Source organism: Megascapheus bottae, chromosome 25, assembly GCF_031878675.1.
Source record: "Megascapheus bottae isolate mThoBot1 chromosome 25, mThoBot2.hap1, whole genome shotgun sequence".
Taxonomy (NCBI): domain Eukaryota; kingdom Metazoa; phylum Chordata; class Mammalia; order Rodentia; family Geomyidae; genus Megascapheus; species Megascapheus bottae.
Window position 1 is genome coordinate 20,434,982 of NC_143533.1, and position 17,099 is coordinate 20,452,080.

A 17,099-nucleotide genomic window follows, 5' to 3' on the forward strand; every position below is an offset into this window, starting at 1 on the left:
CTCAGCCTGGAGGCCTATGCACTGTCCCAGAGCTCTTCAACTCAAGGCTACCGCCCTACCCTTGAGACAAGCCCCACTTCCCACTTTTCTAGAGGTTAACTGGAGATAAGTGTCTTATGTCCTTTTGTGAGTAGCTTTGAACCTGGATACCCAGATCTCAGCTTCCTGGGTAGCTAGGATAGGATTACAGGCGTGATCCACTACCTCAGGGCCTTATCTTTGTCCAAGCTATTTTTGCTCAAGGCTAGTGCTTTACCACTGAGCCAGTTTCGCTTCTGGCTGTTTTGGTAGTTTAGTGGAGATAAGTCTCCTAAACCTTCCTGGTTGGGCTAGCTTCCAACGACAACCCTCAGACCTCAGTCTCCAGAGTAGTTAGGATTAGAGGCATGAACCACAGCACTCAGCAGCTTTAACTATTTGATAGTGATATTCTCATTCCTTGGCCTCAGCAAAAAACGTAGCAGTTCTGATTATTTTAATATCTTCCCAGTAGGATATTTTTAAGGGGGTGATATGGAGATTCAGACATATATAAAGTCCCAGAAAGGCTGGGCACCTATAATCCTAGCGACTCAGGAGGCTAAGATCTGAGGTTCCTCATTCAAAGCCTAGGCACAAGTCTGTGCGAGTCTCACTTCCAATTAACCACTAAAAACCAGAAATGGTGCTGTGGCTCAAATGGTAGAGCAACCGACTTGAACTAAAGAGCTCTGGAACAATGCTTAGGCCCAGAGTTCAAGTCCCATGAGAGAGAGAGAGAGAGAGAGAGAGAGGGAGAGAGAGAATAAAGGGGGCTGGGAGTTTGGCAAGATAATAATAAAGGATCATGGGCTACATGGGAGACACAGGCTAGGAGGGTTATAGTCCGATGCCAGCTCCAGGAGAAATACAATTACAAGGACTTAGGGCCCATCCTTGGGCTTTCTCAAGGCTAGTGGTCTGCCACTTGAGCCACAGCAACACTTTTGGTTTTTATATGTATGTTGTACTGAGGAATCGAACCCAGGTCTTCGTGCATGCTAGGCAAGTACCCTACCACTAGGTCAATTTCCCAGTCAAAATACACAAGTTCTTATCAGAAAAATAGTCTAAAGCAAAAGGAGTCGAAGGGAAACCTTTAGGAATAGAGTTCTGAGTAAAGCACTAAATTCAACCCCCTCCCCCACCAAAGAATAAAGGATTGAAGGCTGGAGTGGGATAGGGGATAGAATGAGGTAAGGAACACATACAGAAATGGAGCTGTGCCTCAAGTCGTAGGGGGCCAGTCAAGTGGAAAAGACAAAAAAGCACAAGGCCCTAAGTTGAAGCACTATTAAGGTAAAGGAGGGAAAAAAAGGCCACATAAATCTACATTATGACATGTTTATTCCAGCACGTAGTACTCAAGCTCCACTCAAAGTACAGTCACTGAAACAACAAACAGCTTAAAGCACTGGACCTTGAAAAAAAGAGAAACAAAATGTTTAAAGTATCTTAGTAATGTAACACATGGCTATAAGATAAGCAAATGATTGTGTTCCTGCCTCCCTTAACTTCCTTACTGAAGTCACAAAAGCACAATAATAAATCTTTTCAGATGAAGCACTAAGACAACAGCCAACGTAATTAAAAGGGCCATGGGGTCAGTACAGCCATAAACCAAAATACCTATAAATGCTCCGCTACAGACAGAAGAGCACATCTCTTTCATTCTACCCTCTGCACAGTGTCCTGTGCTTCCTTGCTAATAAACTGCTATGGTTCTCGCACAGTTAGCTGTGTCTGAATCCTTTCTTTCGACTCAGTCAAGGATCTGACCTTTTGTCTGAGGTTGCGGTAGGCAAAACTCCCCAGAATTCCCAATCATCCATTGTCTAGGAACACCATCACTTTCCACCCTGAATCTAATGGGTTCATAGCTTTACTAATGCAACCAGTGTTATCTAGATAACCAGGATGTAAAGCAGGCTCAGCTGCACCCATCAAATTGACAGGTTCATGCGTGACACTAACCACTATCGCTCTCTGACTGCTCCAATGTTCATAATAGGCACAGGGATGTTTGCCTCCCTACCCACAATGATCAGGAACTTCCAGAACCTTCTCTAGCTATCCTGTTACTCCAATTTACCAGTGTACTGCGTCATGGATACTCTGTTCCCACCCTAGGAATTTATAAAAAAAAAAATAAATAAACGATTAGAAATTGGACTTTGGGGTATTCTAGGGATTGTTCTACACACTAAGGCCGGTTCTGGGGGGGGGGGGGATTCTATATATGGCTGTTGATGTGGAACAAAGAGCAGTTTGAACCTAGTATATAGCACACTGCTCAGTGAATCAGAAGGTGCTTTAAAAGACGAAATGTTGTGGGGCACCAATGGCTCATACCTATAATCGTAGCTACTTAGAAGGCTGACACATGAAGGTGGTAAAAGGTGATAAGTTCAAAACCAGACTGAGATTTTATTTATTTATTTTTTGCCAGTTCTGGGGCTTGAAGTCAGGGCCTGAGCATTGTCCTTGGTTTTTCCTTGAGGCTAGTGCTCTACCACTTGAGCCACAGCATCACTGCCAGCTTTTCTATGTATGTAGTGCCAAGGAACCGAACCTAGGTCTTCATGCATGCTAGGCAAGCACTCTACCACTAGGCCAAGGCCAAACTCTTGGCCCCAATATTCTAGTATCCTTATTTATTCAATAATAGGAAAAATAAATATCTTCTAAGGAATTACAATTATAAAAAGAGAGATTGCAGACAAGACCATAAACAAGTAATCAAAATCAACATCACTAATGTGCAGGTAATGCTTACCTCTAGCTGTGATATTGAGGACAGAGACCACTCAGGAGCATTCTGCTGCTGGCATAACCTAAATCTATCATGACAAAACTTTGGACAAACACAAATCCAGAAATCAGTTGTCTATATAAAACAAGCGGTCAGTACTCCAAAAATTTTAAACTCAAGAAAGACTTATGTTTCTGAGCTGGTACCAGCAATTTTTCTTTAAGCGTGAAATTATTTTATAACTACAAAAAAGCAATCTATCAAAACTAGTTATCCTTATGAAACAATATAAATAGCAGTGCCCAGTGGCTGGAATGTGTGATTCTAGCTACTGAAGAGGCTGTGATCTAACAATAGAGATTTAAAGCCAGTAGAAAAGTCTACGAGATACCATCTTTACTTAATCAGCAAAAAAAAGCTGCACTAGAAGTATGGCTCAGGTAGTAGAATGTCAGCCATGAGCAAAAAAGCTAAGCAGGGCTGGAAGTTTGGCCTAGTGGTTAAAGTGCTTGCCTAGCATGCACAAAGACCTGGGTTCAATTCCTCGGTACCACATACATAGAAAAAAGTCAGAAATGGTGCTGAGGCTCAAGTGGTAGAGCTCTAACCTTGAGAAAGTCCAAGGACAGTGCTCAGGCCCTGAGCTTAAGCCCAGGACTGGTGGGGGGGGGAAGGGTAAGCAAAAGCATGATGACCAGAGTTCAGTTCAAGACCTGGTAGCAGTGTATGTGGCACATGCACATACACACTACACACATGCACAACCACACACACTTTCTTCCTAAATTCCAGTACTTTTAACATATCCTTCACCAGTAAGATGAATCTTAGCTCATCAAGCAGAGGTTTCTTTCCTTTTTATTTATAGAAAATTTACATATGAACTCTAAAAACTTACATGTTGAATGTGAACAAAATAATAAGATAAAGTAATTTTAACTATCATCCAAGTTAGGAAACCATTCTTTCTTAAATATGTTTTCATATAAAGTCAAGTCCTCCTGACTCAAGGATGGTTCGACAATCTCGAGTGACTTTAGAAAGTGTTCTTGCTTCACTGTGGTTGCTTCCAGTCCATTTTCTTCAAGAGCCTGCAAGCCAGCCTGTGAGAGATACACAATAGAAAAGAATGAATTTATTCCATTTTAGATTTTAAAAAATGGGAATAAAGCTTCAAATATGAACGCAAAACCTCAGTCTCACTTTACAGAAACCCAATACTCATGTCCTTAGAAACATCAAGCTAAAATTCAGTAATTAAAAATCTACTCAATAAATTATAATTTCTCTCATAATAGAAACCTTGCCTTATTCGGGGGTGGGAGTGCTGCATTATCAGACCATGTACACATGTACACACACACACACGCGCGCGTGCGTGTATATATATATTATGGGGCTTGACCTCTGGGCCTGGATGCAGTCTCTGAGCTCTTCAGCTCAAGGCTGCTGCCTTTCCCTTGAGCCTCAGCCCCATTTCCCATTTTCTAGTGAGTAACTGAAGGTAAGAGTCTCATGGTCTTTAGTGCCCTGGCTGGCTTTGAACTGTGATCCTCAGATCTCAGCCTCCTGAGTAGCTAGATTTACAAGAATGAGCCACTGGGCCAGACCATGTATATTTTTAATGATAGCAATCTTGACTTCAACAGAATGAAATTCAAACAGCATTGATCATAAAAGGAAAAAGTCAAAATACATTCTGTCACCCAGAAACCTTCCTGGATAGTTACATACTTGTATGAAATGTGTGTAATCACAGGAGTAGGCATATACAAAACTATTCTGAGCAGCATAATTCTTAATATTGAAAGAGTAGAAAACAAATATTCCAATATTTAGGACTAGTTAAATAAATGTAAAATACTCAGATACTATAATATTATAAAGCAATGAAAATAAACTCCAACTGTACATAAAGCCATAATTAACTGCGATCTTGAGTTAAAGAAACACACAAAAATACTATACAGAGCCAAGAGTTTGGGAGTTTGGTGGTAGAGTATGCCTAGTATGCACGAAGACCTGGGTTCGATCCCTATGCACTACATACACAGAAAAAAAACAACAACAACAACAATAAAAAAAAAACCAGGAAGTGGTGCTGTGGCTCAAGTGGTAGAGTTTTAGCCTTTAGAAAGCCCATGTGCTCAGGCTGTGGGTTCAAGGCCCATGAGGAAAAACAAAAAATAAAAAACAACTATACACCGTATAGTTCCATTTATATAATGTTCGAAAACTGGCAAAACTAGTCTCCAGTATTGGGAGTCAGGAAAGGAGGGAGGGTTCTTCTTTTGGCAGACAGCAAGAAACTTTACCCTCAAGCTGTGTGCTTTTGTGAATTCTATGTTTAGTAAAAGCTTACAAAAAAAGAAAAAAACAATGTTTACTTCTGCCTTCAAAATAAAACCTAAATATCTCCAGGTAGCTTACAAAGACCTTCTGTTTATTTCTTCAGCTTTGTTTCCTGCCATGGTGGCATGTTATATCTAAACCATCAATCCTCTTCATTTTATTCTTTTATTTAAACTGTTTCCTTGTCTCCCTTAGCTGACTAACTTCCTGAAAGCTTCCTGGTTTTAGCTTTCTCTGCATCCAGTCTGAATTGACATCCTTTCTATGTGCTTCTGTAGTGCCCTAAACTTCCCAGACATACTATTTTTAATTGCAAATGCAGTTAGGTTGGGCTCTCTGCTGTGTAAAAAGGGCCAAATGCCTACTTCACAATACACTGCATCTGACACATGCAAGCCTTTGTAAATACATGTGTGTGAATGAAGATTTAAATACATGAAAGCATCTTTTAAACCATAGATTACTTCACTAATTAACTTACTTGTTTACACAGATTTTTAAGGTCAGCTCCAGAGAAGAAATGGGTCTTTGCTGCTAGGTTTTCTAAGGAAATATCAGGTCCCAGTGGCATGGCTTTTGTACAGACTTCTAAGATAGAAAGCCTATCCTATAATAAAATTAAAAATAATATATTTTATAACATGTATGTTAGATACAATCATATGTTAAACATTTTAAATTTAAATTTTCTATCATATTACAGAGACAATACAAATTTATCTGAGATTCAAACAATTAAAAAAAAAAAACACTTTTAACTGGGCATATTGGCTCACACCTATAACCCTGGATATGCAAGAGGCTCAGATCTGAGGATCATGATTCAAAGCCAGCCCATCACTAAAGACCATGAGACTCTTATCTCCAATTTATCACTAGAAAAGTGGGGCTCTGGCTCCAGGGGTAGGGCAGTAGCTTGGAGCTGAAGAGCTCAGGGACAATGCCCAGGCCTAGGGGTAGGACGGTAGCCTTGAGCTGAAGAGCTCAGGGATAGCACCCAGGCCCAGAGTTCAAGTCCCATGACCCACCAAAAAAAAAAAAAAAAAAATCACTTTTGCAGGAGCTGAAGCATGGCTTAAGTGATGAGTATCTGCCTCGTAATCACAAGGACCTAAGTTCAAACCCCAGTACTGCCATAAATAAGTTTTTCAGAAATCACTTTTGTTATAAAGGATGAGAAAGATTAATTCATCAATAGCCTATATGTCACTAGTAAAATAATAGCATCAGGCAAAAAATTTAATTTTATAATATATAACATAAACATTATAACATATAACATACCATATAATATATATGGCATATATATTATATATGGCATTACATATTATATTATACCTCCTATTATATATGGTAATATACAAATTATATGGTATAATATATATTATATATTTTTTTGGTCAGTGGTGTGATGGGGCTTGAACTCTTGGCCTGGGCACTGTCACTGAGCTCTTCAGCTCAAGACTAGTGCTCTACTACCAGAGCCACAGTGCACCACTTTTGGTTTTCTGGTGGTTAACTGGAGATAAAGAGTTTCACAGACTTTCATGCTTGGGATGGCTTTGAACCACAATCCTCAAATCTCAGCCTCCTGAGTAGCTAGGATTACAGGTGTGAGCCACTGATGCCGGCTTTTATAATTTTTATTTATTTTTTTGTGGGTCATGGGGCCTAGGCTCTGTCCCTGAGGTCTTCAGCTCAAGGCTACCATCCTACCCCTGGTTCTGGGCATTGTCCCAGAGCTCTTCAGCTCAAGGCTACCACCCTACCCTTAAGCCAAGCCCCACTTCCCATTTTCTAGAAGTTAATTAGAAGTAAGAGTCTCAGGTCCTTCATTTTGTGCCTGGGCTGGCTTTGAACCTTGATCCTCAGATCTCAGCCTCCTGACTAGCTAGGATTACAGGTATGACCTACCATGCCTGGCTTATAATAATTTTTAAAACTAATCAACTGTACCAAGACATGTGAAAGGGTATCAATGTATGTGAATTAATGCACCTTCTATCTGGCAAATATCATGTAACCCTTTTACTAATTACAATAAAAAAAAAAAAACTAATCAACTGTAGACATATCTTCCTAAGACAAATTTCTCTTTCGGACAAAAGCAGTGATGTTTCAACAGTTCAAGAAGCAAACACATGGGCTGGAGACATGGCTCTAGTAGTACATACCAAAGCTCTGAGTTCCAGCCTCAGTACTGCAAAATAATATATTATCAGATATAATAAAAGTATCTCAGATATTTATTTTATCATTAATCTATTCAAAATTTGATAAGGCCTTGATAAAAGCTCAAAGAAGGAAATAAGCTTTCTCTGAGTCTTTCCCTAGCCTCATCAGAGGCTCTGTATGCTAAGAATGAAAGATTTACTCTTTCAATATACTGCAGAATCTTGACATACTCAGATCTTTTCTCTATAATATAAGGGTTGAAACAAGATGATCTTCAAAGCCCTTTCAGTCCCTTTCATCAATTCACAATTAATATAGAGTTAATACAAAGTAATACAGAGTTGACTCAGCACTAAGTGTGCCTGTCACACACTGAAATCAAGGAACCACCTTACTTTCAGACTTACATTTCTCTGAAAGGGCAGATCAAGATTATGATTCTCTGAAGGGCACTGGCGGAGGCGGTGTAAGTAGTGTGAGGCTGTGGAGCGTCTTGGGAGTGCAGACTGATGCACTGAGAATCCTTGCATTGAGAACGCTCATGGAGTGAATATGCAGTGATTACCTTTTGGTCTGGAGGGGGAATATAAATAATCTGATCTAATCTTCCAGGTCTCAGTAAGGCGTCATCTAACACATCAGGGCGATTTGTTGCAGCAACAATCATGACATGACAATTAAAAACTTCTTGAAACTCTGAGAGAAAATACAACAAAAGCAATATAAATACATTATTCTTATTAACATTTTCTTGAAGTCACACATTAGAAGGTCCATTTTCAAGTAGGAATTACTTTTTCTTGATATTGGAATGCTATAAACTCTCCTATGCAGACCATCTACTTGACATCAAGAAATTACTGAAATAATAATAAAGAACTACTTTATGTTTGTGAAGCAGGTGGCTGGTCCTGAGAGACGTATCTCCCTGTGAGAATGATAAAAAGCTATGTAGGGGCCCGGGAGTGTGGCCTAGTGGTAGAGTACTTGCCTTGCATTCACAAAGCCCTGGGTTTGATTCCACATACACAGAAAAAGCTGGAAGTGGTGCTATGGCTCAAAGTGGTCGAATGCTAATCTTGAGAAAGTTCAAAGACAGTGCTCAGGCCAAGTTCAAGCCACACAACGGGCAAAAAAAAAAAAAAGGCTATATGTAGAGCAGCAAAAAATACCTTTTGGGAATCCAAAAGCACCTGAACCTTCAATTATTACAACTAAAATGGACCATTTGAAAAGACAGAAGACTATGACTAACATGTGGAGTTGTATAGTTTTGAAAAGCCATGCCTATCATTCTCAAAAAGGGATATTTTCTTTTTCTTTCCAGAGGCAGAAATGATAACCCAAGTTGCAATTATAAACAAACCCTGGATGAAGAGCAGATATATTCAGAAGTAGACAATGTCTGATATACAGTAAGCAATCAACATCATTTAATGAAATGATCAAAATAGCTTTTCAGTATAATAATCTTTCTAAGTAGTGAGCTCCCTACATTTGTTAGTATTTAACACAAATCTGGGAAAATACCTTCCAGATTCTATATAAGAAATTTCTATAATAGGGGAGGAGGGGGAAAAAAAAAGTTTTGATTAGATAACCTCACTTCATTGGTCCCTTTTAATTCCGTGTCTCTGTTCTTACCAAACTTACTCTCTTTTCATGAATGAAATAACTTTTGGTTTTTTTTTTGCCAGTTCTGGGCCTTCAGCTCAGGTCCTGGGCACTGTCCTTGGGCTTTCTCAAGGCTAGCTCTCTACCACTTGAGCCACAGCACAACTTCTAGTCTTTTATGTAGTATTGAGGAATTGCACCTGAGTCTTCGTGCATGTTATACAAGCACTCTACCACTAGGCCAAACTCGCAGTCCCCATGTAATAACTTTTAAAAGTGGGAAACAATTCAAACCATGGGAAGAATAAAAGAATAATGATCCATCAAGGATAAAAGAAATCAAGCTGTTAACTGGAAAAGAGACTAAGTAAAAGGGGTCTTCTTTTCTCCATAAGTCTTCATCATAGCCAAGGAAATTCATTCCCCAAGTTTTCAATTACTAAAACTACTAAAATACGAATCTTTTTTGCTTTCCATAAAAATGTTGACAAAGGGATGAAAAGTGTTTTTGTAGCAACAAAATAAGAATAAATACTCTTTTCTGTTAGTAGTAAATAAAATTATATTCCTAATCCTAAAAAAAAAAAAACACATTTATATAGATCTAAGATTATTGTATAATTTGCCTTTACCTTTCCTGATCAAATCACAATTGTTACCAGCCCTATAAAGATTCCAACAAAATCAGATTGAAATACCATCAATCACTGTGTAGTATAGGAAAGGCAAAGCATACAAGGATCCTATTTAATTTTGGCCTGGATTTCTGGTGTATCTGGCTATAAATACCTCTTCACTGTTTATAGCTCCTGGTATTTACCCTGCTGATTTGATTTACTTCCTCTTCTCTCTATTGTCTTAAATCCCACACCATCTAATTCATTCAGGAGAACAGAAAGTACTCGCTCTTGAACATCACATCCTGAGTTGCTGACTGAGCGAGACCCCAAGATTGAGTCAATCTCATCCAAAAACACAATTGCTGGAGTATTTGCTCTTGCTTGTCGAAATACCTTTTGTTAGAAGGAAAACAAAAACAAAACATTAAACACTGTTCATGTGAATCTATGTTGTCTGTATTATTATTTATAATTTTTGAAATAGAATGACTCTAATTGCCTAAAAATTGGTGAGTATGTAAAACAGGAATAAAGATATGTAGGAGTAAAAAAAAAATCTACTTTAAGAGAATATTTAATGTGAAATTTGAGAGCATGCATGTCAAAAAAAAAAAAAAAAAAGCAGGGCTGAGTGCCTGCGGCTCAAGTCTATAATCCTAGCTATTCAGGAAGCTGAGATCTGGGGATCGCAGTTTGAAGCCAGCCCAGGCAGAAAAGTCTGTAAGACTCTTATCTCCAAATCCACCACCAAAAAGCAGAAAGTGAAGCTGTGGCTCAAGTGGTAGAATGCCAGCCTTGAGCAAAAAATGCTGAGGACAGCTTTATTATTTTTTTTTAATATTTTTTATTGTAATTAATAAAAGGGTTACATGATATTTGCCAGATAGAAGGACAGCTTTATTTTTAAAAGAAAAAAAAAGGAAGCAAGGGAGAGAATGAAGAAGGAAATGGGGGGGGCAGGGGAAAGAGAAAGTAAGTTCAATAAAACGGATAGATGGATTACAGAGTCTCAACCTTTCCTATATTTTCTAAATTTTTTATAAGCAAACCTGTGTAATTTTTATAATTAGATGAAAGTAGCAAAATATATAAAAACAGAAATTTATCACAATAAAGTTAAAAATAAACTTAAATAGTTGGGAAACTAAACAAACCTGTGATAAGACTTTTTCTGATTCTCCAACGAAGGGTGAAAAGAGATCAGCTCCACTCACAGAAACAAAAGAGCAATGGAAGCTTGTGGCCAAGGCCCTCACCAAGGTAGTTTTAGCACATCCAGGAGGACCACAGAGGAGAATTCCCTTTGGTGGTGTCAGGCCCATCCTAACAAATTCCTGAGGGAATTTCAGTGGCCATTCGATGCTCTATAGACAGAAAGTGATAGGAGAGTTATTTCAGTGTACCATGTCAAATGATTCAGTTGATTCTTTTGTTCATTTGACTATTCTTAGACATCTCTTATGATCTAAAACACAGTCAGCCAGAGATTCTAAAACCACTTCCTGCCTAAATCCTCTGATGACTTCCTTTCAGACAAGAGCAAAGTCAAACTCCTTACTTACCATAGTTCACAATGCTTTCCATAATCCAGCATCCACATGCCTGACGTGGTTCCATCTTATGACCTATACTTGTTATACTTTCTCTTCCTGAACGTTCTCCCAGCATCCTTGAGTGGCCATTCCTCACTGAGTCTCCATCCAAGAGTCACTTCCTTGAAAAGGTCCTTCCCCAAGCACCCCAGTCAAAGCAAATCCCTGCTCCTGGTTACTGTGTTACATCCACCTTTCTCTTTTAGTGCACGTATCAATTTGTGTTCCATTTGGCTTTGCCATTCTGTTCTTCCTACACTGCAGTTCATCTCTAAGGCCTCAGCATTTTCCAAAGTAAGCACTCATAGATGTTAGGTTAATAGTGCATGAGTCTTGACAACTTCCCAGGTAAATGGTTCCACTATCACAATTTTAGATGCAGAAACTAAGGCTTAGCAGTAGTTAACTTGCCCAAATCATATTGTTAGTCAAGAGGCAGAACCAAGACTGGTCTCAAAGCTATATAACTCGAAGATACTTGTTCATGAATACATACAACCTCTCAAACAAAAACTAAAGAGAATGTGAAGATGGGAAATCTTGAAATGTGATTTGTCCGATTAAATACGGCCTGAAAACTAGTTTAGATGTAATGATCACATTAGTGACCACAGCAACAGCAGTGTCTATGTGGCCTGTTTTCGTTTTGTGTAACTGGTGGCTCACACCTTCAATCCTAGCTACTCAGGAGGCTGAGATCTGAGGACTGCAGTTTGAAGCCAGCCTGGGCAGTAAAATCCCCATGAGACTCTTATTTCCAATTAACCCCTTAAGAACTAGAAGTGACACTGTAACTCAAGTGATAAAGCACTAGCCTTGAGCACAAAGAGGCTCAGAGACTGCACCCAGATCTTGAGTTCAAGCCCCATGACCAATCAAAAGAAAAAACTGTGCAGAAGATTAATGTGTCATATTTCATTGGCTTAAGAAGATGAACTATTACCTGCTTTAACTTCCACTTCACATCTTCAAGGCCACCAATCTGCTCCCACCTAACAGGTTTTATGTCTGCCAGTCCAATGACATTTCGATATGAAGAAGGCTGAGTCATTTTAACAGCTTCACGAAAATCTGTTTCATCAATCATAAGATGGTCTTGGTTCTGAAGAAACACATCCCCAAAAGCAGAATCAAACAAAAAATTAGGTAGGCCTTTTGTGTGTTACTAAAGCACAATTCCTTTCTAAATTTAAATCCTTGTAAATCTATTTGGTTATCATCATAAAAGAATCCATATAGCAAAAGTACAAAAAAGTTATCTTCCCATCAGTTCCTACCAGCACCCATCCCCAGAGGATGGCAACAGTTTCTGTGTATTCATTTCCATTTCCTTCATGACAATAAGCCCACTTAAATCTTTTCAAACACATAAGCAAACTGAAGCATATTATATACACAGTCATCTTAATTTTGTTTTCCTTTTGTCAGTCCTGTGACTTGAACTCAGGGCCTGGACACTGTCCTTGAGCTTCTTTTGCTCAAAGGTAGCACTCTACCACTTGAGCCACAGTGCTACTTCTAGCTTTTTCTGCATATTTGGTACTGAGGACTTGAACTCAGGGCTCCATGTACGCTAGGTATGCTAAGCAAGCACTCTATCACTAAGCCACATTCCCAGCCTTCATCTTAATTTTCTTTTTTCACTTGTTTCCCAAATTTTTAATCAGGTCAACATTATACTTGTCATCCTTTCAACACTACTGAATAAAAGTACTATAAATTGACTAGATCCTCTGAAACACATTATTAGGTCATTCTCAGGAAATGAACCTCAAGAGCTTTCCTCCTACTCTTGACTTTTGTTTTTACAGTATTGTATTATCAGCACAAATGACAAATTAGCATATCTTATCCTCTTTAGCTATTTTTACATTATACTTAGATCATCATCGCTGTTATTATAAATATTGATCTTACAAGTTCTTTTTATAATTTCCTGTCCACGGTCATTTTTGTTAGTTTTAACAACTGCCAGGTGCCAGTGGCTCACACTCTTAATTCTAGCTACACAGGAGGCTAAGATCTGAGGATCGTGGTTTGAAGACATCATAGGCAGGAAAGTCCATGATACTCTTTATCTTAACCATCCAAAAAGCCAGAAAGGAGCTGTGGCTCAAATGATAGAATGGTGTTAGCCTTGAGCAAAAAAGTTCAGAGACAGTCTTCAGGCCCTAAGTACAAATCACAAACAACAACAAAACCCTCCTGACTGGTCATGGTGGTTCTGGTCTATAATCCTAGCTACTCAGTAGGTAAAGATTAGAATCCAGGGTAGCCTGGATAATCAAAAACCTATGTGTGGAAGGGCCAGGAGTTTGGCCTAGTGGTAGAGTGCTTGCCTAACACACACAAAGACCGGGGTTCAATTCCTCGGTACCACATACATAGGAAAAAGCTGGAAGTGGTGTTATGGCTCAAGTGGTAGAGTTCTAGCCTTGAGATGTCCTAAGGACAGTGCTCACGCCCTGAGCTCAAGCCCAGGACTAGCCAAAACAAAACAAAACAAAACAAAAAACAAACCTATGTGTGGAAGCACATGCCTATAATCCTGCAGATAGGAGACTACATATAGGAGGAGCAAGGTTTGGGTCTGGGCCCTTAAAAATGACAGTCAGGTGCTGGTGGCTCACACCTGTAATCCTAGCTACTCAGGAGGCTGAGATATGAGGACTGCAGTTCGAAACCAGCTCAGACATGACACTCAGGGCAAGACTCCTATCTCCAATTAACCTTTCAAAAGTAGAGCTGTGGCTAACAGTGGTAGAGTGCTAGCCTTGAGCAAAAGAACTCTGGGACAGTGCCTAGGCCCTAAGATCAAGTCCCACAACTGACAATAACAACAACAAAAAGGGCACCCAGACAAACTTGGATAGTATAGCTTACTGGACAGTTAAGCTATACATTTGGCCTACTGTTGACTAAAACATTGTTATGCAACACATAATTACAACATCTTTCTTGGTTTTCAGTATTAGATGCAGAGTAATTAAATACTAATTAATTTTTAGGTAATACCAACTAACATTTGAAAATCTTTTTTATAGTTCAGATTACTGTGTATTATTTCATTTGATTTCTATGACCCTTTTGGGCATATAAATTCTTATCTTCCACATATATAAAATCACATTTCTAATCCTTTAATGTTTTAGACTACATAGAGTTGAGATGTAAAAAATGACTATGTAAGAACCAGCTGAGGAAGCTATAAACCACTCCAAGAAAAAATGTTCTAACACTTATTTTAAGCTCCAGATTCATAAAAAGGTAAACAGCTTATCACAGATCAGTTCTCACCTTCTCACTCCGTAAGAGTGCACGGAGAGCGGCCTCCATACAGAGTGCCCTCAGGTCAGCACCAACATAGCCCACTGTCATTTCTGCTAGGTGATCCAAATCCATGGGACTGGAGACAGCCATCTTTGAAAGGATCACCTGTAGAATGGCCTTTCTTTGTTTAAGCGTAGGAGTCCCAATGACAACCTAAAGCAAAGAAAACAGGAAAATTAAGATTTACAATTTAAAATTTTCTATACTCACGCGTAATAAAACTTTGTGATCTGTTTTGGAACTAACACATGCACATGTGTGTGTTGGTCCTAAGGCTTCAAGTCAGGGGTTTGGGTGCTTGCTCTCCTTGAGCATTTTTGTTCAAAGCTAGCAGCTACCACTCAAAACTTGAGCTACAGCTCCATTTCTGGCTTTTGGATAGTAATTGGAAGACAACAATTTCGTGGTCTTTCCTGTCTGTCCAGGCTGGCTCAGATCTCAGCCTCCTGAGCAGCTAGGTATTACAGAAGTGAGCCACCATTACTTTTAAGCATATCTTAGATTCTCAATATATGAGCATTCTACTTTATCAGTGGAGCAAGAGGTGGGAAAGTTGCATAATAAAAAATATATACGCGGGCCAGAAGTATGGCCTAGTGGTAGAGTGCTTGCCTAGCATACACAAAGACCAGAATTTGATTCCTCAGTACCACATACATAGAAAAGCCAGAAGTGGTGATGTGACTCAAGTGGTAGAGTAGTAGCCTTGAGGAAAGCCCTAAGGACAGTGCTCAGGCCTGGAGTTCAGTCCTCAGGTCTGGCAAAAAAAAAATCACATTAGGGCAGGGTGGTGGCTCATGCCTGTAATCCTTGCTACTCAGGAGGCTGAGAACTCAGGATTATGGTTCAGAGTTAGCCCAGGCACTAAATTTGTGACTCTTATCTCCAACTAACCATCAGAAAGACAGAAGAGGCGCTGTGGCTCAAGGGATAGGGAGGTAGCCTTGAGCTGAAGGGACGGTGTCCAGGCCCAGAGTTCAAACCTCACAACAACAACAAAATCACCTATACCACTTAAAAAGTCTTTGTTATTTTTGAGAACCTACCACATTTTAGCAGTCAGGAACAGAATTCCTTGCTTGTCACAAAAAGTCCAGTATCACTTAATTGCTAAACTTTTAATTCTTTAAATGTTAAAAAAAATTCAATTTAGGACCAAAGTTTGTAAGATGGAGTGGCTTTGAATATTAAAATTAATACACTTGCCAGATATCTAGTTGCTGTAAAATTCAACATTGCCAAGTCTACAGAACTCATTTTCAGGAATTGCTCCACCAAACTAACCTCTTCTGGCCACCTTGTTTCTCAGACTTTATATGCAATGCTATAAAGGGCCTCAGTGACACACAAAGCTTTCTAGCAAGGGCCCGGGGGAACCAACTAATGCCAGAAGATAAGAGTTGACAGGGTGAGGAATCTTCACCTCTAGGTCAAATCTCCCGGGTCTACGCAGCGCAGGGTCAAGCGCATCCAGCCTGTTGGTGGCTCCCACAACCACCACCTTGCGATCCCCGCTGATGCCGTCCAACAGCGTCAACACTTGGGCCACCACGCGGTTCTCAGGAGCTTGGTGAGGGCCTCCTCGCCGAGGACACAAGGTGTCCACCTCGTCCAGGAAGAGGAGGCTGGGCCCGCGGCTAGCCAGTTTCTGGGCACGCTGGAAGACCTGCCGCACGTTCTCCTCCGTCTCCCCAGGCCGGGAGCCCTGCAGAGCGGGGGCGCTCACTGCCAGCAGCTGGGCACCCACCTCCCGGGCCACCGATCGCACCAGCTGGGTCTTTCCCACTCCGGCGGGCCCCACCAGGAGCACCCCACGGGGTACCGCTAGCCCTACCGCGTCCAGGGCGCAGGGGTAGCGCAGTGGAAAGCAGAGGAGCTCCCGCAGCGATTCGGCCACCTCGGAAAGGCCGCCCAAGGTCAACTCGGGTGGGGACTCAGCTAGCGACGGAGGTTCCCCACTAAGGACGATGCAAGTTTTAGGGGTTACTAGTCCAGCCGGGTTCGGGTTGGGCGACCCGCCGACGATGTGCAGGGCAGCCACGGGGCCCGGGGCGCCAGGCGGGGCGGTCAGAACGTGGCCCCGGGAGACCGGCCGGTTCCTCAGCAGCTCCCGCGCGGTCTCCAGCACCACGGCTGGATTCGGCGTCTCCGGCGCGCCCTTCCCTTCTCCAAACACCGGCCACACGACCAGGCGCCGGAGTGGGGGACAGGGCACCAGGTGGAAGCTGCTCAGGCTGAGCCTCCCCCGAGATCCCAGCGTCTCCACCGCCGCCCCGGGACTCGCACACTGCGGGTCGAGCTGCACGAAGCCGTCGGCGCGGTTCCGCTGCGGCCAGGCAGTGCAGAGGCAGGAGCCGCCATCCGGCAGCGAGATGCTCACCGCGGAGCCCAAGCGCGCGCCCAAGGTGCGGAGGGCGGCCGGGCCCAGGCGACAGCGCTGGGTGCCCCGGTCCCTAGCATCTACCAGTAACAGCTTTAGGGGCGGCCCTTCAGGTGTGGGGCCCGAGTCCGGTGCCATGACAAGAGGAAGAACCAGGCTCCGGCTAGCCGGAGTCGTGCTGTAACCAACCGGATACGCGCTTCCAGGCCGGAAGCAGATGGCGCGCACGCGCGCGTCAAAGACGATTGGTTAGTAGAATCTGAGTG

General features: G+C 41.3%; 1 protein-coding gene across 5 annotated transcripts; it reads right to left on the reverse strand.

Moving 5' to 3' along the window:
- Nucleotides 1-1,361: 1,361 nt before the first annotated feature.
- Afg2b (AAA ATPase AFG2B) lies at nt 1,362-17,032 on the reverse strand. Of its 5 annotated transcripts, XR_016539713.1 has the most exons (11): nt 15,877-17,020; nt 14,421-14,606; nt 12,067-12,225; nt 10,686-10,895; nt 9,732-9,924; nt 7,863-7,993; nt 5,604-5,729; nt 3,669-3,873; nt 2,795-2,872; nt 2,111-2,144; nt 1,362-1,438 (listed from the first exon to the last, which is right to left on the reverse strand). XR_016539713.1 is itself a non-coding variant. In XM_090358478.1 (8 exons), the coding sequence occupies exons 1-8, from the start codon at nt 16,969-16,971 to the stop codon at nt 3,706-3,708; spliced, it is 2,268 nt and encodes a 755-aa protein (XP_090214604.1). In that variant the 5' UTR covers nt 16,972-17,020; the 3' UTR covers nt 3,598-3,705. The 5 variants fall into 5 exon arrangements, 3 of the variants coding, with proteins under 3 accessions (XP_090214604.1, XP_090214605.1, XP_090174551.1); XR_016539714.1 differs by lacking the exon at nt 2,795-2,872; XM_090358478.1 differs by lacking the exons at nt 1,362-1,438; nt 2,111-2,144; nt 2,795-2,872 and having other exon boundaries at nt 3,598-3,873.
- Nucleotides 17,033-17,099: the final 67 nt, after the last annotated feature.